The sequence below is a fragment of the Crassostrea angulata genome, chromosome 6, assembly GCF_025612915.1.
Source record: "Crassostrea angulata isolate pt1a10 chromosome 6, ASM2561291v2, whole genome shotgun sequence".
Classification (NCBI taxonomy): domain Eukaryota; kingdom Metazoa; phylum Mollusca; class Bivalvia; order Ostreida; family Ostreidae; genus Magallana; species Magallana angulata.
In genome coordinates, this window is record NC_069116.1 from 61349475 (window position 1) to 61376489 (window position 27015).

At 36.0% G+C, this 27015-nt stretch overlaps 1 protein-coding gene across 2 annotated transcripts; it reads left to right on the top strand.

Moving 5' to 3' along the window:
* Positions 1–1007: 1007 nt before the first annotated feature.
* Positions 1008–26966, top strand: LOC128189921 (phosphorylase b kinase regulatory subunit beta-like). 2 transcript variants are annotated; one of them, XM_052861733.1, is made up of 23 exons: positions 1008–1368; positions 1540–1684; positions 1924–2023; positions 2365–2472; positions 3632–3691; positions 3896–4032; positions 4414–4573; positions 6952–7149; positions 7772–7829; positions 11319–11396; positions 11645–11800; positions 13494–13591; positions 13928–14158; positions 14795–14899; positions 15092–15174; positions 15516–15606; positions 15853–16026; positions 17356–17631; positions 18898–19100; positions 20611–20875; positions 21301–21408; positions 23597–23671; positions 26381–26966. In XM_052861733.1, the coding sequence occupies exons 1-23, from the start codon at positions 1173–1175 to the stop codon at positions 26582–26584; spliced, it is 3309 nt and encodes a 1102-aa protein (XP_052717693.1). In that variant the 5' UTR covers positions 1008–1172; the 3' UTR covers positions 26585–26966. The 2 variants fall into 2 exon arrangements, with proteins under 2 accessions (XP_052717693.1, XP_052717692.1); XM_052861732.1 differs by lacking the exon at positions 4414–4573 and adding an exon at positions 5889–6048.
* Positions 26967–27015: the final 49 nt, after the last annotated feature.

Sequence of the window (27015 nt, forward strand, 5' to 3'; positions counted from 1 at the left end):
AAATCTTTTCAAAGCAAATTGTTGAACCATAAAAAATTGTAAAAATACACGTATTGTTTTGAATGCTATGTTAAGAAGAGATTGAGTCAGACTCGTATTTCAACACATCATGGCGCAAGATGTGTAGCAAAGAATATTGCCTTGATCTGCTTGGATTTGAACCCAGGTCCTCAGGCTTACAATACCATCCAGCACTCTATTAATAAAGCTAATTAGAGGGTTACTCATTAGCCAAAGTTAGGAGGAATGCCACATGCTTAATACTACTTTAAATACAAGCATTTTGGCATCTGGCAGGAATGTACATTTCAATATATATGGCCCTCCTGTTGTAGCTAGGCCACTGCTATTCATTTGTGTTGGTATTTTAGTATGTGGTGCTAAACAACCAGTATTGTTACTGGCGTCTATGATGCTATGTGCCTAATGGTTAATAGGTCTAACTTTGCAAAAAAAGTGGGGGGGGGGGGGGGGGGGGGGGGCTAAGCCCCCCTAGCCCCCCCGGTTCCGACGCCTATGATTCTTACGTGTGGCCAATGCTCTTGTGGATTCGTTTTTTATCATATCTTATACTATTTTAGCATAGTCAACAGACAATTTTTTAACTTCATATCCCTGCTTCAAATCATTTAATATGGTTGTGCATCAGAAAAGTATTCATTTTGTATTGAATACGTTTTATTTTGAACAACCTATAAAAATCACAGGCACCTGATGTTATAATTATTTTTCTCATACCCTCTACCTAATAATTCACAATTGTATTATTTGCTATAGTAGAGGGTAAATTATTTTTTATTATGAGAATACAATATACGTCAGGTGCTTATGATTTAAATACATTTACACAATATCACACATGATTTTTTAAGATTTAATTTCTAATAGCGATTTTTTTTTTACTATATAAACTTGAAAATGAAATCTTTATGCATATATATTTTGGTATATCAGTTTCTAAATTTTACGTAATTTGCCGGATCTTTGTATTTTGAATTTAGTTTTCAATTAACATTTCCTGTTGAAAAAACTAGAGAAAAAAAATCAAAGAACGAACATTTCTACGCGTATTACGGAAATTTGTTGATGTAAGATAAAGTCCGCGCAACTTCAGCTCATATTTCGAATATGTCTCCACTAATTACAGAGGTAAATATCGAGTAGGAAGAAACATGGCCGATTCTCCACCGCGCAGACATTCGTCGGGCTCGGGTTCTGGGAGAAGAGGATCAATTTACCGATCCAGCCAAGTGTTCAATCGCCTAGATAGCAGAAACTATGCATTACCTCTAGGCGTTCCCGAGAAGTCAACTCAGATTGAACAACAAGAAGAACTCGTTAAAAATTTGAACACCTACTATATACAGTGTAAGGACGGGAACTGGGGGGTGGGGGGTAACAACAAGGAGAGCTTAAAATGATTTTACAGAGAAATACATTCATACCCAATGTAATTATAATTTTCAAAGAAACTAATTTTTGATTGGAATGAGTTCTAATTGATCAGCTTAACATGCTAAAGAAGAGCTTTTATTTCAGTGAAGAAACAGATTCTTCAGTACCAGAGCCCCACTTTAGGGTTGTTCCCGGACATTGGAAAAGAAGATAATCCAACCCATATAGCTCACATCCGGGCCAGCATCTATTGCGCTGTGGCTGTGTGGGCATTATCGCAGGCATACAGGTATGAATGACCAATTATATTAAAACAGACTACAGAGTTTATTTTACCAAACAGAAATTTACAGCTCGAGGAACTTAATGGAGTCAAATTGTTTTAGGCATTCAAATAGAATGATGCTCTTCCTTGTTGGTATACATACATGTGTATAAATAAGACTTACCTGTACCTTTTGCCCAACAATAACAGAACAGGTAATATATTTAATTACAGTAAATGATTGACATGCACTTCATTTTTAGGAAAGTTGATGATGATCAGGGAAGGACTCATGAGCTGGCTCAGAGCGCGGTGAAATGCATGCGTGGAATTCTCTTCTGTTGGATTCGACAGGCAGACAAGGTCAGACAGACTGCTCATTGATATAATATAGAGCTAAAACCAAGGCAAAAATACTGTAAATGTATTATTTTTATTGTGTATCAATTAAATTAACCAAAAATTATTTGTTACATGTTAGCTTAAATTTGATTATCCTGTTTCATTATAAGTAGATGTGTCTATGTATTCATACAGTCATGAAGATAATCATATGATTATACAAGACATTAATGAGTTTCGCGGAGGCTGCTCCTTTTTAAAAATACTAAATAGAACACATAGTCAAATGTAAATAATTTGCAGTGTAAGTTGAATCAGACATTATCATTGTTATGACTGGAATGCTTGTTTTAATGGAACAGGTTGAGGACTTTAAGGCCAATCAGAGAGCAGAGTTTGCCCTTCACTCGGCCTTCCACATGGTGACAGGTGATCCTGTGTACAGGGACGATGAGTATGGTCATCTACAGGTGTGTTAAGATTCTAACTAGAAGTCAATGTATCCACTACAGGTAGAAATCAATGTATCCACTACAGGTAGAAATCAATGTATCCACTACAGGTAGAAATCAATGTATCCACTACAGGTAGAAATCAATGTATCCACTACAGGTAGAAGTCAATGTATCCACTACAGGTAGAATCAAGGTATCCACTACATGTAGAAGTCAATGTATCCACTACAGGTAGAATCAAGGTATCCACTACAGGTAGAAGTCAATGTATCCACTACAGGTAGAAATCAATGTATCCACTACAGGTAGAAGTCAATGTATCCACTACAGGTAGAATCAAGGTATCCACTACAGGTTGTTTAACCGGGAACACAGAAAATCTTAGAGGTAATGTATATCTTTGGTCAGACTAAATCATGGATACCTGTGTATGTATTGTTGGAGACAAAGGCAGTAGGTAAGATAAATTTGTCACATGGTTTGTATTCAATGTAATATGGTTTATACATGGATATCTGTATAGCTTTGGTTCAACTATATGCTGTCTCTCTCTATTATATCCATGTAATTGGACTGTACTTGATATTCTAAATATTGTCCTCTGTTTCCAATAGATCCATGTAATTGGACTGTACTTGATATTCTAAATATTGTCCTCTGCTTTTAACAGATTCATGTAATTGGACTGTACTTGATATTCTAAATAGTGTCCTCTGCTTTCAACAGATCCATGTAATTGGACTGTACTTGATATTCTAAATATTGTCCTCTGCTTTCAACAGATCCATGTAATTGGACTGTACTTGATATTCTAGATATTGTCCTCTGTTTTCAACAGATCCATGTAATTGGACTGTACTTAATATTCTAAATAGTGTCCTCTGTTTTCAACAGATCCATGTAATTGGACTGTACTTGATATTCTAAATATTGTCCTCTGTTTCCAACAGATCCATGTAATTGGACTGTACTTGATATTCTAACTAGTGTCCTCTGTTTCCAACAGATTAATGTGATTGGACTGTACTTGATATTCTAAATATTGTCCTCTGTTTCCAACAGATCCATGTAATTGGACTGTACTTGATATTCTAACTAGTGTCCTCTGTTTCCAACAGATCAATGTGATTGGACTGTACTTGATATTCTTACTAGTGTCCTCTGTTTCCAACAGATTAATGTGATTGGACTGTACTTGATATTCCTGGTCCAGATGATCACCTCAGGACTACAGGTCAGTGTTGATGTTAGAAAATGTTTAAAAATTAGTAATATGACTGCCATCTTGTTGCCCCTTTATTGCTGTCAATTGGTTAATGAGTTGAATTGAATTGCTTTGTTGGAGAAAACATTGGGCTATCGTTGTAAGACATCACTTATCAACTGTTGCTCATAATTGGTGTTCTTTGTTGTAATTCTAATTTTGACTTGGTTTCAGATTATATTTACTACGGATGAAGTAAACTTTGTACAGAATTTGGTGTTTTATGTTGAGAGGGCATACAGAACCCCTGATTACGGCACTTGGGAAAGAGGAAGCAAGTACAACAATGGCTCAACAGAAATCCATGCAAGGTTCACTTTATATATTATAGTTTACATCAAACTATCAAAGGCAGTTACAAAATGAGTAAAAAGTTTGTATATTGTCGTATTAAAAAGTACAATATGTCATACTTAAAATATCTTGATCTAAGTAATGTGATTGAACTAGTTATGCAGAAATTAACTAGGTATATACATGTCTGAATGTCCATGTATTTTGGTGATATTTTTAATATAACAACTTCAGATGTTCTTATGATAGTTTTTGAACACTATGGCACTAGCACTACTTTCATAGGTACTTCAAATTTTTGATTATGTGATAGAGGTAGATAAATCATTGTTATGTTTGTATATATGTGGGTATGGCGGTAGTTAGGTTCCTGTAAAAGTGTGGTTGTCTGTCCGTAGCTCCATCGGTCTGGCCAAGTCATCGCTGGAGTCCATCAATGGAGTCAATTTGTTTGGTGAACAAGGAACGTCTTCCTCGGTCATTTATGTTGATATAGATGCACACAACAGGAACAGAACTATCTTTGAGTCAATTTTACCGCGAGAATCAAATTCTAAGGTTTGTTGGCACGAGTCCAAGCTCCGCTGATGCACGTCTGCTCGGTGTGTTACCCGTGTGTCTGTCTAACCATCTGTAGCCTCCATCATCCCTGCTCTATAGCTAATACATGTAGGATCTTAAAAAATCATTTTATTTCAGATTTTTCGCTGACACTTGTGTTAGAGAACTATCAGTGCCATGTACCTTGTTATTTTACAAAATCATTAATCTTGAATCGTCCACAGACACCGTCATGTCTAGGTACACTTCACATCTTGGTGAAACAAGTCCAGGGTAACAGATTTACTGCTATATGTATCAGTAGTTAACCTTTGGCGGGCACTTGTCTGTATGATATGTTTAACTGTTAACTTGATATATCACTTTATACTATCCATATTCGTTTATCATTGTAGGTAAAGATTCTTTTATTGAATGTTACATAATCAATGCGACCATTAATTCATTCATTCATTCATCCATCCATGCCAGCTTCTCTTTTGAAATGAGAACAAATTAGTATCGCTTTTACATCATCTCCAAGTCTTTGGCATGATTAAACGAGCCAGACAAGACAACTCAATGTAAAACAAACCAGACAAGTCAACTCAATGTAAAACAAACTAAACAAGTCAATCCAATGTAAAATGAGCTGCAAACAAAATATCTATTGTTTTCTACACATGAAGTATATCCTAAAGCCTACCCATTTGTGGAGTGAATATGCTTTCACAAGGTCAGGTAAGATGATCAGGTGGTCAGTGGGTGACTGTGACCTGGATTCAGATCGGGAAAATAAGCGAGATATTTTTGTCTGGCAAACAAATTTAAAAATTAGTTTTTGTCACTACACCAAGATTTCAAAAGATTTGATTTGTGAGAGGATTGAAAAATAAGGACCTCAATGTCCGTATAAATGGTTTGAGAGAATCCAAACAACTATTTAACTTTCTGGTAGATATACATCTTTATTTTTTGTGGTAAACTAAGTGTTTTGAGTTTTACAAGTCGATGAGAACCAACAAGCGAGTGCAAGGGGCAAAACATATGTATAGGATAGGCCCAAATAAGAGTGCCTTGCTGACAGTTATCAGAAATCCATCTTCTGTAAGTGTATATGTTTCCTTTTAGATAGTGTAGGCAGAAATACTTTGGGTTTACATTGTATTTCATTACCTAGAACTTTGTATGGAGTCGCATTCCAGTGCATAAATTTGTTAGAAGAAGTTCAGCAGGTGCTTGTTGTAGGGTGTAGATCAGTGGGGTGTAAGTGTGCTGGTGGCTCCACCATTATCCTGTGTGGGTCTGATAATGCCTGTTCTCTCTTCTGTAGCTCTATAGGTATAGCTAAGGCCGCCCTGGAAGCTGTGAACGGAGAAAATCTGTTCGGGAAGCAGGGGGCTTCCTGGTCCGTCGTCTTTGTGGACTACGACGCCCACAATAGAAACCGCACCATATTTGAAGGCATTTTACCAAGAGAGTCCAACTCCAAGGTCTGTCTTCAATGATGTACACAGTTACAGATCTGTCACTCAACAATTAAAATGTCAATCAACATCGAATTAAACCATGAAAGTAGGAGTTTAACTATTACTGACACTTCTTGGTACTACATGTATAATATTTACCTAAATGGGTAGTAATGAGCTCGAAATTCAAGTTTTTACTCTTTTTTGTGTACTAAATTTATCTAAGATAAAGTAACGATTTTATCAGTAATAGGCTAATAGTCCAGAGTATGGTGCACAAGAATGGAAATCTCATTCTATTGATTTAGTGATAAAACAACCCAGAACTGTTGTGTCATAACCCTATCATCTATCATCATCAGAAGAGTTTACTCTCTGTTATATAATCCTTTCCCTCCATATCTATATGTACATGTTTCTCATGCAGTCTCCCCTTCCATTGTTCATTAGATTTTTTAAAAGTTCCTCATCTCTTCAAAATATTTGCTTGCTGGTATTCCCCCTTTGCAGAATGCAAAAAAAAATAAAAATGTAGATTACTATGTTTTACAAAGTATCGTGGATCATCATTATAATTATATACACGTATCTATACCTTCATTAATTATGTGTTTCATGTAAATTTGTTATTGCATGACAGCTAGTTAATAATATTTCTTCCTGTTTCAAGGAGCAGCTTTTACATTAATGCATGCATGTGCAAAAATCTACTTAATATATACCTATATAAAAAATGTTAACAAATAAAGGATATTATTACTTTGTTTTTATTTTATACCAATCACACTGTATTAAGAATTATTATTGTACATGTACGATAGTCAGTTGGTAAATAAAAAAAGGAAGAAAATGATTGTAAAAAGACATGAAGTGTTGATCTGTTTAGAGACTTTGCGATTTCTCTGTAGCAGTGTTTTTTTCTGACAGAACACAGATGCTGCCCTTCTTTCCACCATAGGCTGGCCTGCTTTTGCCTTACACGAAGAGGACATAAAAAATCGTACAATCAGCAAAGTTCTCCGCAAACTAAAAGGGAAATATGGCATAAAGCGATATCTGAGAGACGGATACCGTACAGTACTGGAAGACAACAAGAGACGTTTCTACAAACCCGCAGAGATCAAAGTATATGTTGTTGATATTACATGAATATTGCATTCTAGGAAGGGTTACATGGTAAATCCTAACTCTGAAGGAGCCATTGTTGATTGAGGTTAAGATGAGGTCAACAGTGGCTATCACGATGCAGCTAATTTACATGAATTGTACATGTATAAGAGTCTAATGTGAAATTCAAAATATTAGTACAGGAAAAAATTAAAAAAATGAACAAAAGATTTTTGAATTAAAATTAGACTGTAAATCTTTCTATTAAAATGTATCAGTAACTGTGAATGATTTATTTGTTGGATTGTAGATCCCCCGTATCCTTATTTTTTCACTTTTCAAAAAATTTGCGAAAATGGGGTAGAAGTGATACACTTTTCCATTGTTTCACTCATTTATTTTGCAATCTTAAAATTTTCTGATATCAAATGACATCATGACTGTGTAATTTTGTGTGATGTATTTTTTTCATTAGAATGTCATCGCCAAAAAAGTAAAAGTTAGATCAATGCAGAAATATTTATATAAATGGTAAACAGTATCGTATCTTGACAAATGTGTAGACTAGTTTCAATTGGTGTATCTTACTACTGTACTACATTGTATATTTGATATACTTAGGTGCTCTCTTTTTTGACAGCTGTTTGATGGAATTGAGTGTGAGTGGCCAATCTTCTACATCATGATGCTGATTGACAGTAAGTAACAGCACATCATTTAGTGTCATTAATTACCCATGTTAAACTGTGTGACAGTAAGTTACAGCACATCATTAAGTGTCATTAATTACCCATGTTATACTTTGTGACAGTAAGTTACAGCTCATCATTTAGTGTCATTAATAACCCATGTTATACTGTGTGACAGTAAGTTACAGCACATCATTTAGTGTCACCATTATCCATGTTAAACTGTGTGACAGTAAGTTACAGCTCATCATTTAGTGTCATTAATTACCCATGTTAAACTGTGTGACAGTAAGTTACAGCACATCATTAAGTGTCATTAATTACCCATGTTATACTTTGTGACAGTAAGTTACAGCTCATCATTTAGTGTCATTAATAACCCATGTTATACTGTGTGACAGTAAGTTACAGCACATCATTTAGTGTCATTAATTACCCATGTAATACTGTATGACAGTAAGTTACAGCACAGCATTTAGTGTCATTAATTACCCATGTTAAACTGTGTGACAGTAAGTTACAGCACATCATTTAGTGTCATTAATTACCCATGTTAAACTGTGTGACAGTAAGTTACAGCTCATCATTTAGTGTCATTAATTACCCATGTTATACTGTGTGACAGTAAGTTACAGCACATCATTTAGTGTCATTATTACCCATGTTATAGTGTGTGACAGTAAGTTATAGCACATCATTTAGTGTCACCATTATCCATGTAATACTGTGTGACAGTAAGTTGCAGCACATCATTTAGTGTCATTAATTACCCATGTAATTCTTGGTGACTGTTAGTTACAGCACATCATTTAGTGTCATTAATTACCCATGTAATACTGTGTGACAGTAAGTTACATCACATCATTAAGTGTCATTAATTACCTATGTAATACTGTGTGACAGTAAGTTACAGCACAGCATTTAGTGTCATTAATTACCTATGTAATATACTGTTTGACAGTAAGTTACAGGACAGCATTTAGTGTCATTAATTACCTATGTAATACTGTGTGACAGTAAGTTACAGCACATCATTTAATGTCATTAATTACCCATGAAATATACTGTGTGACAGTAAGTTACAGGACAGCATTTAGTGTCATTAATTACCCATGTTATACTGTGTGACAGTTAGTTACAGCACAGCATTTAGTGTCATTAATTACCCATGTAATACTGTGTGACAGTAAGTTACATCACATCATTAAGTGTCATTAATTACCTATGTAATACTGTGTGACAGTAAGTTACAGCACAGCATTTAGTGTCATTAATTACCTATGTAATATACTGTTTGACAGTAAGTTACAGGACAGCATTTAGTGTCATTAATTACCTATGTAATACTGTGTGACAGTAAGTTACAACACATCATTAAGTGTCATTAATTACCCATGTAATACTGTTTGACAGTAAGTTACAGCACATCATTAAGTGTCATTAATTACCCATGAAATATACTGTGTGACAGTAAGTTACAGGACAGCATTTAGTGTCATTAATTACCTATGTAATACTGTGTGACAGTAAGTTACATCACATCATTAAGTGTCATTAATTACCTATGTAATACTGTGTGACAGTAAGTTACAGCACATCATTAAGTGTCATTAATTACCTATGTAATATACTGTTTGACAGTAAGTTACAGGACATCATTTAGTGTCATTAATTACCTATGTAATACTGTATGACAGTAAGTTACAGCACATCATTAAGTGTCATTAATTACCCATGAAATATACTGTGTGACAGTAAGTTACAGGACAGCATTTAGTGTCATTAATTACCTATGTAATACTGTGTGACAGTAAGTTACAGCACATCATTAAGTGTCATTAATTACCCATGAAATATACTGTGTGACAGTAAGTTACAGGACAGCATTTAGTGTCATCAATTACCTATGTAATACTGTGTGACAGTAAGTTACATCACATCATTAAGTGTCATTAATTACCTATGTAATACTGTGTGACAGTAAGTTACAGCACAGCATTTAGTGTTATTAATTACCCATGTTAAACTGTGTGACAGTAAGTTACAAGACAGCATTAAGTGTCATTAATTACCTATGTAATACTGTGTGACAGTAAGTTACAGCACATCATTAAGTGTCATTAATTACCCATGTTAAACTGTGTGACAGTAAGTTACAGGACATCATTTAGTGTTATTAATTACCCATGTAATACTGTGTGACAGTAAGTTACAGCACATCATTAAGTGTCATTAATTACCCATGTTAAACTGTGTGACAGTAAGTTACAGGACATCATTTAGTGTTATTAATTACCCATGTAATACTGTGTGACAGTAAGTTACAGGACAGCATTAAGTGTCATTAATTACCTATGTAATATACTGTTTGACAGTAAGTTACATCACAGCATTTAGTGTCATTAATAACCTATGTAACACTGTTTGACAGTAAGTTACATCACATCATTTAGTGTTATTAATTACCCATGTAATACTGTTTGACAGAAAGTTACAGGACAGCATTTAGTGTCATTAATTACCCATGTTAAACTGTGTGACAGTAAGTTACAGGACATCATTTAGTGTCATTAATTACCTTTGTAATACTGTGTGACAGTAAGTTACAGCACATCATTAAGTGTCATTAATTACCCATGTTAAACTGTGTGACAGTAAGTTACAGGACATCATTTAGTGTTATTAATTACCCATGTAATACTGTGTGACAGTAAGTTACAGGACAGCATTAAGTGTCATTAATTACCCATAAAATGTACTGTGTGACAGTAAGTTACATCACAGCATTTAGTGTCATTAATAACCTATGTAACACTGTTTGACAGTAAGTTACATCACATCATTTAGTGTCATTAATTACCCATGTAATACTGTTTGACGGTAAGTTACAGCACAGCATTTAGTGTCATTAATTACCTATGTAATATACTGTTTGACAGAAAGTTACAGGACAGCATTTAGTGTCATTAATTACCCATGTAATACTTTGTGACAGTAAATTACATCACAGTTTTAGGGATTCATTATTTACCCATGTAATACTGTGTGACATTGAGTTACAGCACAGCATTATTGTTGTGTACTTACTTACTTTTACTTACTTACCGGTACATATGAATGTCCATTCTTTTGGATACTGTGTGACAGTATGTTATACTACAACATTAGTATCACTAATTACCTTTAACTTGGTACATACAAATGCCTTTGTTTTATATACTGTGTGACTAAATTTGTGGACATCAATTTTCGTGAATCACAGTTTTAGGGATTCATTAATTTGTAGCCAGTGATTTTATCAATACAGTCTGTTGTTATTAGATATTGCACTTCAATGAACATTAATTTTAATTTTGTTGATCAGTTCAATGAAATCAATGAAAATTGTTATTAATCAGATATTGATGAAACCACTGTATACAAAATTAATATTCATGTACCAGATGTTTGAGATTTTTATGGTTAACTATTTTAGAGCATTGTGTGGTTTGATTACAGAGGTCTTCCAGCATGACAAGGACGGTATAGAGTATTACTCGCAGCTGATCAAGCCGTTGCTGTACGACTCGGAAGAAGGTGAAGCACTTACATGAAATATTTATGTGTTTAAATTGCAATTCAAACTTTCTGCTGTATGATTTCTGCCATATGATTTAGACTTAATTTCAGGGGACAGTTTGGTGTATATGTCAATCAAATTGTTTAATAAAATTCAGCAAGCACTTGTATAATTTTCCAAAATCACATTAATGTTTGTTTATCGATCTTCATTTTCAATGTTCTTTCAAAACAAATTTTCATATTGAGAGTACATTGTATTAAAGGTAAACTGGTGCCAAAGTTCTTCTATGTTCCAAAAGAGAATATTGATGAGGAAAAGAGAGTGCCGGGCAGCATGACGCGATATCCCAGTGCTGAGGGGACGACCGACGGAACTTTCATGCTAGGACAGTCCGTCTATTTCATTTCACAGCTTCTCGGTAAAATCCCTTTGATGTTAATGATTTTATTACATTGAAACTTGTATATTTATTGCTTAAGAGTCTTTTACTCCGTCAAGGTTCATAATAATTATATGCTTCAGAATTAGAATGCAATGCATTTTATAGAACTCGATGAGTACGGCATTATAAACAATCACTTTTATACCCTAACAGGACTTATGACTGTCTAAGGATATTGACTCAATATGCACTATGACAGAATACCTGCCTTTATTAAAATGTTGACATACCTATGCCCACATACAGAAGTGTCAGTCGTTACTGTAGTATTCCCACACACAGAAGTGTCAGTCCTTACTGTAGTATGCCCACACACAGAAGTGTCAGTCCTTACTGTAGTATGCCCACACACAGAAATGTCAGTCCTTACTGTAGTGTGCCCACACACAGAAGTGTCAGTCCTTACTGTAGTATGCCCACACACAGAAGTGTCAGTCCTTACTGTAGTATGCCCACACACAGAAGTGTCAGTCCTTACTGTAGAGAGCCCACACACGCATGTGTCAGTCCTTACTGTAGTGTGCCCACACACAGAAATGTCAGTCCTTACTGTAGTGTGCCCACACACAGAAGTGTCAGTCCTTACTGTAGTATGCCCACACACAGAAGTGTCAGTCCTTACTGTAGTATGCCCACACACAGAAGTGTCAGTCCTTACTGTAGAGAGCCCACACACAGAAGTGTCAGTCCTTACTGTAGTGTGCCCACACACAGAAGTGTCAGTCCTTACTGTAGTGTGCCCACACACAGAAGTGTCAGTCCTTACTGTAGTATGTCCACACACAGAAGTGTCAGTCCTTACTGTAGTGTGCCCACACACAGAAGTGTCAGTCCTTACTGTAGTGTGCCCACACACAGAAGTGTCAGTCCTTACTGTAGAGTGCCCACACACGCATGTGTCAGTCCTTACTGTAGAGAGCCCACACACAGAAGTGTCAGTCCTTACTGTAGAGTGCCCACACACAGAAGTGTCAGTCTTTACTGTAGTATGCCCATACACAGAAGTGTCAGTCCTTACTGTAGTGTGCCCACACACAGAAGTGTCAGTCTTTACTGTAGTATGCTCACATACAGAAGTGTCTGTCTTTACTGTAGTATGCCCACACACAGAAGTGTCAGTCCTTACTGTAGAGAGCCCACACACAGAAGTGTCAGTCTTTACTGTAGTATGCCCATACACAGAAGTGTCAGTCCTTACTGTAGTGTGCCCACACACAGAAGTGTCAGTCTTTACTGTAGTATGCTCACATACAGAAGTGTCTGTCTTTACTGTAGTATGCCCACACACAGAAGTGTCAGTCCTTACTGTAGTGTGCCCACACACAGAAGTGTCAGTCTTTACTGTAGTATGCTCACATACAGAAGTGTCAGTCCTTACTGTAGTGTGCCCACACACAGAAGTGTTAGTTCTTACTGTAGTATGCCCACACACAGAAGTGTCAGTCCTTACTGTAGAGAGCCCACACCGAAGTGTCAGTCTTTACTGTAGTATGCCCATACACAGAAGTGTCAGTCCTTACTGTAGTATGCCCACACACGCATGTGTCAGTCCTTACTGTAGTGTGCCCACACACAGAAGTGTCAGTCCTTACTGTAGAGAGCCCACACACAGAAGTGTCAGTATTTACTGTAGTATGCTCTCTGTGATTTTATTTCTCTGTCTGTACAGTCAATGGCCTGCTGAATGTCAATGACCTTGACCCCATTAGGAGACACCTGCCTGCATCAGAGAGGCCAAAGGTCAACATGAGATACTCATCTTTCCAGGTCAGGTTTATGTCAATAGACTACAGTCATACAAACATTTTGTACGAACTCCAAAGTTTTGTTTAGGATTTAGTCAAAATATGTTCAAACTGCAATGCAATGTACATGTGGAACACATTTGTTGGGGGGGGGGGGAGTGAATATTTTTGAGGTTGTTGATGCTTATTACCTAGGAAATTATGATATTCATTCACTTTATATTATATATGGAAAAAAATCAACAAAATTCAATCCCAACATGCCTTTAAGAAAACTGACAGTGCATGAAAATGGCTACCAGAAATGAAGATGTGGAATGAGAGTTCATTGTGGGTAGAATTAGATATCTATTTATAGATCACACCACCTGACCTGGTGATCCAGGTGATCCTGATTGCTGAGAGTGCCCGGCTACAGCAGCTCCTAGCGACCTACGGAATCCAGACGCAGACCCCGCACCAGATTGAGCCCATCCAGATCTGGTCGCCCAAGGAGTTGTCAAAGGCCTACGAGTACCTTGGGGTCAACAGGAAACTGGGGCTCACAGGGCGACCCAAACGCCCCTTTGGTGTCCTCAGTACTTCCAAGGTCATTGTGCACCTGTATTTATACTGGGATTCTCAGTCAGTCATTTGTTCTGCACATTTATTTTAACTGTCTAATATCTAAGCTCTTTCCTCTGTACCTTAGGCCTAGAAAAAAAAGTTGTGTGTTTAGGGTAACCCGACCTAACCTACAAAAATGCCCCGATCCTACCATTTTTAGATGACTGTTTTTATCCGATTGTGAATTATATATTTTTTCTAATAAAAAAATCTGTTTTTAAATATGACACAAACAATATTCTTAGGATTCATGCAGAAAAAAATATGATAAAAAAAAAAAATCCTTACCTACCTAACCTATTTTTTTCGTCAGTGTTACCCTAAACACACAATGTTTTTTTAATAGGCCTTATGAAGTTGTCAGTAAATATATTAGTCCTGTATTAGTGGTTTCACTGTTTTGATGTAACTCTGATACTGTTGTGGTTTCACTGTTTTGGTGTAACTCTGATACTGTTGTGGTTTCACTGTTTTGGTGTAACTCTGATACTGTTGTGGTTTCACTGTTTTGGTGTAACTCTGATACTGTTGTGGTTTCACTGTTTTGATGTAATTCTGATACTGTTGTGGTTTAGATCTTTCACTGTTTTGGTGTAACTCTGATACTGTTGTGGTTTAGATCTACCGTGTGTGTGGCTCCACCGTACTGTGCTACCCCCTGGTGTTTGAGGTCAGTGATTTCTACCTGGCGCAGGATGTTCCCATCATGCTGGACGATCTGAAGGTAAGTCCATTTATCAGCAGCATTTATCAGGATTACAATGTGTAATCAATACATGTAAGGTAAGGAATAAGGCTTACTATTCAAGTTTGATAACTTGTTTGATTCAGTGTCTTATGCAGACTTATGATTATTTATTCAATTCATGACGAGGGCAGACATTAAATATAGAAACAAGATAATTTGATTTTGCAGAATGATCTGGCGTTTTTGTCTAAGTGCTGGAAGTTGTCAGGGAGGCCCACTTTCTGCATGATCATAAGAGAAAACAATGTCAGGTATACACATAATGAGTTGTGTAGGTAATCAGGTAATAGGATGTCAGGTACAAGATATAACAATGTTGGATACACACATTCTGTAATGTTCTGTACAGGTTGTAGCAACGTCCGTTTCATACATGTACATAATGTTATGCACTAGATGTACCGATGGTAGGTATACATAAATCTTGAAGCTTTTGGATGTTTCTTTAGTATGTGGAAATTTGTCTAAACTTCAGTATTTAGTATAATTGGAAATAATAAGATCTCTTCAAATAAAGTAACAGATATTAAACCGTCATTTCATTAAGCACTTTGTAGATATTTATGAATAATTGAATGACTTTCTGATTCAGGGGACCTAACTTTGAGGAGTTTTTAAACCTGCTTGCTCAGTTTAAACGTGGGGATGTCGATGGAATCAGGGTTAGACTAGGAAAGCTGCAGGTAGGATAGAACATTAAAACAGAAGATTGTAGTAGTTTGTAAAAGAAAAGAAAATGTTGTTGATGCTGTAATTCACGACAGTTTCATTTTCATAGGCAACATAAATTTTGAACTCTGTTGTATTTTTACATTTTTTTGAAATGTAAAGATAGCTGAGCTGATAGTTTAAGTTGAATTTTAATGTAGATGTACCGATAAATAATCAGCTCCCTGTAGCTGGCAATGATGCTACTTTTGTTTTATCAGTCCCTCATCACCTCTGGCTGTGTGGAACATTTGGATTTCCTGGACAAGATTGGAGATCCTTCGGACATCTTTGTTCCTTTTGAGGAGAAAACTGTGGGTGCAAGTTTTAAGAGTCTGACTGAGATCCCCAAGCTTCCAGAGCTGAATGATGCCACCCTGAGATACAATGAACAGGTGAAAACAAATCCAACTGGTGATGAAATATGATCTAATCTATTAATTAAACTTATGAAGTTACGAATTACCTTCTTTGCTTTTATGTAAAATTTGCCTTATTAGCAATTATGATATTTCAGAAGATATCATTATCTAAATCAGATGGGAGCACAAAATTTTGGCATAAGATACCAAATGAATAACCTTTTAACTTTACAATTTCATTAAGGAAGAATACATGTAGAAATTATCTAAGTGAGTGTTATATATTGTATCAGACGATTATTGTACCTAAATATAAACTTAAACATGTGATGTCTGTCAGCTTTTCACAAAAGAAAGTGGGAATAAAAGACAGCAAATTATGCAGGAATTATCGACTTGAATCTATCGGGTTATAAATGTGTTGATCTAGTACCTCCATAAGAATGGTGCTACAGTCTCAAACAAAAGTTGATCACTTTAATACTTTGATGTGATAACATTATCAGAAGCAGTGGTAAATGGCTTCTTTCTTAACTACATGTATTAATTTTATATAATAATATGCATGATATAATATTGATAACAGAGAACACCAATAAATAAGTAGTAGAAAGCAACAGTGACAAGTTAAAATTTACTAGTATAATATAAGCTTTCTCTAATATTATATAACAAAACATTATTTTATGTATCTTAAATTTACATCGGTTACTGTGATTCCTATCCTGAGTTTTAAATAGCCAACAAGACATCTCTGGCAAGGATTGAAAAATGCTGGAAATTTGTTGTTGCCCCTTGATATTGCTTATTCATGTTGAAAGAGTTAGCTTGTAAGGCTAACTGGGACTTGTATGTAGTTGCCCCTAATGTTGCCCCTTCATTCTACAGGAGTTGGTGTGTAAGGCTAACTGAGACTTGTATGTAGTTGCCCCTAATGTTGCCCCTTCATTCTACAGGAGTTGGTGTGTAAGGCTAACAGGGACTTGTATGTAAATGCCCCTAATGTTGCCCCTTCATTCTACAGGAGTTGGTGTGTAAGGCTAACTGAGACTTGTATGTAGTTGCCCCTAATGTTGCCCCTTCATTCTACAGGAGTTGGTGTGTAAGGCTAACTGAGACTTGTATGTAGTTGCCCCTAATGTTGCCCCTTCATTCTACAGGAGTTGGTGTGTAAGGCTAACTGAGACTTGTATGTAGTTGCCCCTTATGTTGCCCCTTTATTCTACAGGAGTTGGTGTGTAATGCTAACAGGGACTTGTATGTAAATGCCCCTAATGTTGCCCCTTCATTCTACAGGAGTTGGTGTGTAAGGCTAACTGAGACTTGTATGTAGTCGCCCCTAATGTCTTCTTCATGTTACAGGATTTAATGCGTAAAGCTAACTGGGACCTGATTCACATGTTGAAATTGACTGATGGCATCTACTCCCAGAGCCAGATCCTCAGGGTCCTCTTCCAGCGGGAGGGCGCCAACTTCTGGATCGAGGGGGAGTCCATTGTCCAGAAGATGGAACACCTGATTCACCTGGCTGGACTTTACAAGGAGTGGTCCGTAGTGCGGCTCCAGTCAGCTCTCCTACACAAGACTGTAGACAGCCTGGCTCCCTCTGTCACCACCATATTGGTCAGGGGCAAACAGGTAAATATGGTTGGTCAATACATTATGTCTGTAAATGACAGTTGGTCTATATGTCTGTAGGTGACAGTTGGTCTGTATGTCTGTAGGTGACAGTTGATCTATATATCTGTAGGTGACTGTTGGTCTATATGTCTGTAGGTGACAGGTGGTCTGCATTTCTGTAGATGACAGTTGATTTGTATGTCTGTAGGTGACAGTTGGTCTATATGTCTGTAGGTGACAGTTTGTATGTATGCTTGTATTTGACAGTTGTTCTGTATGTCTGTAAAAGACAGTTGATCTCTATGTGACAGTTGATCTGAATGTCTGTAGCTGACAGTTGATCTGTATGTCTGTAAATGACAGTTGGTCTATATGTCTGTAGGTGACAGGTGGTCTGCATGTCTATAGGTGACAGTTGGTCTATATGTGACAGTTGGTCTGTATGTCTGTAGGTGACAGGTGATATGTATGTCTATAGGTGACAGTTGGTCTATATGTGACAGTTGGTCTATATGTCTGTAGGTGACAGTAGATCTGTATATCTGTAGGTGACAGTTGATCTGAATGTCTGTAAATGACCGTTGGTATATATGTCTGTAGGTGACAGGTGGTCTGCATGTCTATAGGTGACAGCTGATCTATATGTCTGTAGGTGACAGTTGTTCTGTATGTCAGAAGATGACAATTGATCTGTATGTCTGTAGGTGACAGTTGGTCTGTATGTCTGTAGTTGACAGTTGGTCTGTATGTATGTAGGTGACACTTGGTCTATATGTCTGTAAATGACAGTTGGTCTATATGTCTGTAAATGACAGTTGGTCTATATGTCTGTAGGTAACAGTTGATCTGTATGTCTGTAGGTGACTGTTGGTCTATATGTATGTAGGTAACAGTTGGTTTATATGTCTGTAGGTGACAGTTGGTCTATATGTCTGTAGTTTACAATTGGTCTGTATGTCTATAAGTGACAGTTGGTCTGTATGTATGTAGGTGACAGTTGGTCTACATTTCTCTAAGTGACAATGGGTCTGTATGTTTGTTGGTTACATAGGAATTGTGTGTTGGATTTTTATTATAATGACAGATTTTTTGTATGTTTGTGTATGAAAGTGTGTCTGTATTTTTGTAGGTGACAGTGAGGGGGTATGTTTACAGGTGACAATTAACCTGTATGTTGGTAGGTAACAGTGGGGGTGTATGTTTACAGGTGACAATTAACCTGTATGTTGGTAGGTAACAGTGGGGTGTATGTTTACAGGTGACAATTAACCTGTATGTTTTTAGGTAACAGTGGGGGTGTACGGCCATGAAGAGGAAGTTTTGGACAAGCCTGTTAGCCCCGGATTCCTACAGGATCTGATATTTAAGATTTGTTTACCGTACAACATACAAGAGGCCGTTCTGCAGCAGGAACTTATTCTTGGAATTGGAAAGCTGATTGCCACATCCCCCGACCTGTTTGATGGAATTCTCAAAATAAGAATTGGGTACTAGCTTCTTTCCTTCCTCTGGTGAATTCACTCACTTTTGAATTTTTTATACCCCCCGCAAACAAAGTTTGGGGGGGTATATAGGAATCACCTTGTCCGTCCGTCCGTCTGTCTGTCTGTCTGTCCGTCTGTCTGCAATCGTGTCCGGTCCATATCTTTCTTATGGAGAAACATTGGAAGTTCTTACTTCACACAAAGATTGCTTATGACCTAAGGGTGTGTCATGACCTTGACCCAAGGTCATTCGTGCAAGGTCAAGGTCACTGGCAGAAAAAATGCAAAATTCGTGTCCGGTCCATATCTTTCCTATAGTGAAACATTGACATTGGAAGTTCTTACTTCACACAAAGATTGCTTATGACCTAAGGGTGTGAAATGACCTTGACCCAAGGTTATTCGTGCAAGGTCAAGGTCACTAGCAGAAAAAATGCAAAATGCGTGTCCGGTCCATATCTTTCTTATGGAGAAATATTAGTAGTTCTTACTTCACACAAAGATTGCTTATGACCTAAGGGTGTGTCATGACCTTGACCCAAGACCATTCGTGCAAGGTCAAGGTCACTGGCAGAAAAAATGCAAAATTCGTGTCCGGTCCATATCTTCTTTTGAATGTTCTTACTTCACACAAATATTGCTTATGACATAAGGGTGTGTCATGACCTTGACCCAAGGTCAATTGAGGAAGTTCAAGGTCATTGTTTCGAAAATGCTAAATTTTGTCTGTGTCATTTCTTGTATTAATTGAAATTTAGAAGCTAAAATTTGACACAAAGCTTGCTCTTCTCAGGCCACATAAAATTATTTTTAGATTTTCATCCCCGTCTCTCTAAAAATGGCCTGCCCTGATGAAATTTTTATTTGGAAAAAAAAAATGTGTGGAAAAAAAATTTCGGAAAAAATCTGGCTCAGTATACCAATAATTCAAATTGTTTAAATATTAAATGGCTGCTTGACATGTGGATTTCGTTTGATTAGAGTCATGGTTGTCAAAGGAAGGATGCAAATGTCCTCATGCATTAACAGTTAACTTAAAATAAAATGGAATTAAAGTATAGAAATTGGTTTGTTTACTCCTATTAGCATTAACAGTTTTAAAAAATAGAGCAGTTGTTATTTATAGAAAATGGTCAGTGGAATAGATTCATCCAATATTTTCTATAATAGCAAAAATACACGCGTTATGATTTTTTTCTTAGTGGGGGGTATCAATTGTGAGCTTGCTCACAGTACCTCTAGTTCTCTCAAGTTTTGAATTTAGAGATCATATTTGTAACTGTTTAACAAAATATATAATAAGATTAACATGCATATATATGCAAAATCATAGGAAAGAATAGGCATTACCATCTTATATTAAAGATCTACATTACTTCTCAGTTTGAATTGAAAATTATAAGCAAAAATGATGCTGACTTGTACATCATGATTTTCATGTCAATAAAAATCATTAGCAATGAAAGATGATAACCACATCAGAAGCTTCACATTGATAAATCTTGCTCTTCAGCTGGTTTGTGCGTGCCATGAGATTTGAACTGGAGCAGGACGATGAAGGAATTGAACTCCATGACCTTTCCCCTAACGATGTGAAGGGCATGTTGATCGCTGTTCTAGTGCGGAATGTCTACGAAGCAGACTTAAGGACTCCGCTACAGAAACGGCAACTAGACGGGGCCCTCAATAGGGTCCCCAAGGATTTCTACGACAGGGTGTGGTCCATCCTGGAGAAAACTCCATACGGAATAAAAGTGGCTGGCTACCTCCTACCTCAGGTACATACACCCATACTGTATTATCAATGAGATGAAAATATCCAGATCACTGATACTGTATTATTAATGTAGCAATATTTAGTTCACTGAAACTGTATTTATATCTAGTTCACTTTAAGGACAACTATTAATTGTAGTTTTGTTACTGCAAGTGTACGCAAATTAGTGTATTTAAAGTTTTGGGCTATTTCATCATCATTTATAAATTAGGTATTTGGAGAACAGCATCAATTTTTTATTTGTTTTAATTGTATAAAGTGTGTGTGTGCTTTAAATTTCTGACCAGAGGTAGCACAAAATGAAATTAGACTATTTCAACTGCTAAGAAAGCTTGCTTACAGATATGATGTTGTTTTTTAAATGCATACCCAAAACTTAATTGATGTACATACTTTTAATAACACAGTTTTTTTTCCTTTTCTTAGCAACCCACACTGTCAGACATGACTATGTATGAGCTCAACTTTTCGCTGCTGGTGGAGCAGATGTTGAGTAAGATTGTGGACCCAGCTTACAGACAGATTATGGTGGAGGTAGGCACTCCACACTCTCAATGTAATCAGTATTGTAGCTTACAGACAGATTATGGTGGAGGTAGGCACTCCACACTCTCAATGTAATCAGTATTATAGCTTACAGACAGATTATGGTGGAGGTGGACACTACACACTCTCAATGTAATCAGCATTGTAGCTTACAGACAGATTATGGTGGAGGTAGGCACTCCACACTCTCAATGTAATCAGTATTATAGCTTACAGACAGATTATGGTGGTGGTAGGCACTCCACACTCTCAATGTAATCAGTATTATAGCTTACAGACAGATTATGGTGGAGGTGGACACTACACACTCTCAATGTAATCAGCATTGTAGTGTAACAAACGAGTATGGTATAGATGTACTTCTTTATTGTTGATATTATTATTATGGTGACGCTCCTACAAAACATAATACACATATAAACTTCACAATCATAAAGCATCACAATTGATTCAATTACTATAATGACACATATGTTCAATTACGAAATATTGTTTTTCTAATTATCTTATATTTAATAAATGATGGTCATAAAAAGAAATAACCCTATTACAATATTGAATATGCAATGTTGCAGATTAAAAATATACTCTGACAATATGTAAATGCCATAGTCAATAATTTCTCAAGTGCACATGTACCTACCCTAAATAAGGGTGAAAGGAACTGTATTACATGTACTGGTAGATAATATCTGAAACAAACCATTTAGACATGTAACTATGCAAAATATGCATGTCTTTAATTGTATAAAAATATATGTAAAATCAATATCACTGTACCCTTTTCAAACATTAATCTGTATTCAAATCATGAGTACAATTCACTGTGAAACCTTTAAACTTTGTAAACTTTCTTGATAATTTCAACATATACTCTCATCTGTGATACAATGATTACTTTGATATAATTACTGATAAAAAAACTAACTTTACTTCAATACAATATAGTAGCAGTACAATTATTTTACTTACAAAAGTTTTCTCAACTCACAACTGGCCTCAGCAATGGTCACAAACAAAATGGCTATTGTCCGAAATTTATAATCTCTATGATAATTGAAAATCTAACAAAATCAATTTCTTTATAAAATTGCTTTCAAGAAAAACTATTAATATCCATACACTATACGAAAAGTACCTTACATTATCATTATCAAAATAATACTAATTCACATATGTGTTCAAAATGTTCAAACCATTTTCCTATAGATTAACTAACAATATTATGATGTAATAAAATAAAACACATCTTGATACATAAGCATCCGTAGCCTACTGGATAAGACAGTGATCATCACTTCCAGCGGCCAGGGTTCAATCCCCAGTGGAACCTCTATTTTTTTTATTTGAATTTTTAAACTTATATATAAAATATGTATTAAAAAAATATAAGATATACAATTCTTCATCTCACAGTAGCTTACAGACAGATTATGGTGGAGGTAGGCACTCCACACTCTCAATGTAATCAGTATTATAGCTTACAGACAGATTATGGTGGAGGTAGGCACTCCACACTCTCAATGTAATCAGTATTATAGCTTACAGACAGATTATGGTGGAGGTAGGCACTCCACACTCTCAATGTAATCAGTATTATAGCTTACAGACAGATTATGGTGGAGGTAGGCACTCCACACTCTCAATGTAATCAGTATTATAGCTTACAGACAGATTATGGTGGTGGTAGGCACTCCACACTCTCAATGTAATCAGTATTATAGCTTACAGACAGATTATGGTGGTGGTAGGCACTCCACACTCTCAATGTAATCAGTATTATAGCTTAAAGACAGATTATGGTGGAGGCAGGCACTCCACACTCTCAATGTAATCAGTTCTAGAGCTTAAAAACAGATTATGGTGGAGGTAGGCACTCCACACTCTCGATGTAATCAGTTTTATTAAATGTTACTAAGATCTCCCAATGGGCTTCGGTACACTTCTTGTCAGGAGAGATTTTCTTTCATTTGTGTGTAATTTTTACAAAATAAATGTTACAGTAATGTTTACTTTCAACAATATTCTTTTGTATGATTATTATGATAATCATACATTGATATTAGTTGTTTACAGTGTTTTCCTAAATTCTATAGACAGTCATGGTAGTTAACTTGATACCTATATATATTATGTGTTTGATGTCAGTGTTAAAGTTTTCTTTTAACTTTGACAGACATTTATGGTGGTCTCCACAATGTTAGAGAGGAATCCAGAAGCTTCATTTGATCAGGCCGTCAACATGGACAAGGTGGGTTACCAGGATTATTGTAGGTTACCATGATGACAATACATTACAATATGATAAGCACACATTACCATGAAGGTTGGAGGTTACCATGATAATTGTAGGTTACCATGATGATCGTAGGTTACCATAATGACAATACATTACTATATGATAAGCACACATTACCATGAAGGTTGGAGGTTACCATAATGACAATACATTACTAAATGATAAGCAAACTTTACCATGAAGGTTGTAGGTTACCATGATAATTGTAGGTTACCATGATGATCATAGGTTACCATAATGACAGTACATTACTGTATGATAAGCACACATTACCATGATGTTTGTAGGTTACCATGAATGTTGTAGGTTATCATGTTGACAATACATTACTATATGATAAGCACACATTACCATGAAGGTTGTAGGTTACCATGATAATTGTAGGTTACCATGATGATCATAGGTTACCATAATGACAGTACATTACTATATGATAAGCACACATGACCATGATGTTTGTAGGTTACCATGATGTTTGTAGGTTACCATGATGACAATACATTACTATATGATAAGCACACATTACCATGAAGGTTGGAGGTTACCATGATAATTGTAGGTTACCATGATGATCGTAGGTTACCATAATGACAATACATTACTATATGATAAGCACACATTACCATGAAGGTTGGAGGTTACCATGATGACAATACATTACTAAATGATTAGCAAACTTTACCATGAAGGTTGTAGGTTACCATGATAATTGTAGGTTACCATGATGATCATAGGTTACCATAATGACAGTACATTACTGTATGATAAGCACACATTACCATGATGTTTGTAGGTTACCATAAAGGTTGTAGGTTACCATGATGGCAATACATTACTATATGATAAGCACACATTACCATGAAGGTTGGATGTTACCATGATAATTGTATGTTACAATGAAGGTTGTAGGTTACCATGATGACAATACATAACTATATGATAAGCACACATTACCATGAAGGTTGGAGGTTACCATGATAATTGTAGGTTACCATTATGATCGTAGGTTACCATGATGACAATACATTACTATATGATAAGCAAACATTACCATGAAGGTTGGAGGTTACCATGATAATTGTAGGTTACCATGATGATCAAAGGTTACCATAATGACAGTACATTACTGTATGATAAGCACACATTACCATGATGTTTGTAGGTTACCATAAAGGTTGTAGGTTACCATGATGACAATACATTACTATATGATAAGCACACATTACCATGAAGGTCGGATGTTACCATGATAATTGTAGGTTACCATGATGATCGTAGGTTACCATGATAATAATACATTACTATAAGATAAGCACACATTACCATGAAGGTTGTAGGTTACCATGATAATTGTAGGTTACCATGATGATCAAAGGATACCATAATGACAGTACATAACTGTATGATAAGCACACATTACCATGATGTTTGTAGGTTACCATGAAGATTGTAGGTTACCATGATGACAAAACATTACTATATGATAAGCACACATTACCATGAAGGTTGGAGGTTACCATGAAGGTTGTAGGTTACCATGATGACAAAACATTACTATATGATAAGCACACATTACCATGATGTTTGTAGGTTAACATGAAGGTTGGAGGTTACCATGATAATTGTAGGATACCATGATGATTGTTGGTTACCATAATGACAATACATTACTATATGATAAGCACACATTACCATGAAGGTTGTCAGTTACCATGATAATTGTAGGTTACCATGAAGGTTGTAGGTTACCATGATGACAAAACATTACTGTATGATAAGCACACATTGCCATGATGTTTGTAGGTTAACATGAAGGTTGTAGGTTACCATGATGACAATACACTACTATATGATAAGCACACACTACCATGAAGGTTGTCAGTTACCATGATAATTGTAGGTTACCATGAAGGTTGTAGGTTACCATGATGACAATACATAACACTATGATAAGCACACATTACCATGATGTTTGTAGGTTACCATGAAGGTTGTAGGTTACCATGAAGACAAAACATTACTATATGATAAGCACACATTACCATGAAGGTTGGAGGTTACCATGATAATTGTAGGTTACAATGAAGGTTGTAGGTTACCATGATGACAATACATAACTATATGATAAGCACACATTACCATGAAGGTTGGAGGTTACCATGATAATTGTAGGTTACCATGATGATCGTAGGTTACCGTAATGACATACATTACTATATGATAAGCACACATTACCATGAAGGTTGGAGGTTACCATGATAATTGTAGGTTACCATGATGATCGTAGGTTACCATAATGACAATACATTACTATATGATAAGCACACATTACCATGAAGGTTGGAGGTTACCATGATAATTGTAGGTTACCATGATGATCGTAGGTTACCATAATGACAATACATTACTATATGATAAGCACACATTACCATGAAGGTTGGAGGTTACCATGATAATTGTAGGTTACCATGATGGTTGCAAGGTACGATGGTGGTTGTAGGTTATCTTGTTAAATTCTGCTCTGTTAATGCTAGGCACAGTCATTCAGTGACACTATTTTCATATAATAAACAAAAATAGGTACTTTGTGTGAATGTTATTATTTGTATTTTTAATGCTCCATTGAATGTGTCTGTTTATTGGAATACTTTTATTTAACAGATAATCATGGATGCTTTTGAGGAGTTTCAGCGTGACCTTAGTAAAAGTGAAGGTCATGAGAAGCAGGATGAGATGACCAAGTTCTATAGCACGCCGCCAAACGTCAAACATGGAACATCACGGTATCTGACCAAAGCTGTCATCAACAACTTACTGGAAGGGGAGATGAAGTTTGTGTCTGATGATATGTGTAGTGTTTCCTGATCGTAGTACATGCTTACATTGTCTGTGTGTCCGACGGTATAACGTTATGTGAAGTGTTTCATAAACGGCCACAGATTCTTACATTGTCTCTATGTCTGCCTGATGCTGGGTCATGGATAGAAGAAACTTAATTTGAAGTGCATTGGAATTTTCAAAACTGTGTTTTGATAGACATTTGTGGATTGTTTATTGTTTTAAAAGATGTGCTTCATGTTTTACAGTGTGTTGAATTAATGCAGTGACAGAAGTCCACTTATTTTTGAATGCTTAGCAGGTGCTTGTTATGTTTTTGTAATATGACGCTTTTAGCTATAATAAGCATTAATTTAATATAAAAAGGAGTTTTGTTACTGTTAATACCAAATACATGAATAACAATTTTCTTTTGGTTCAGTATTTTGTTTCAGTAGACAGTGTCAAAAATTGGCTTT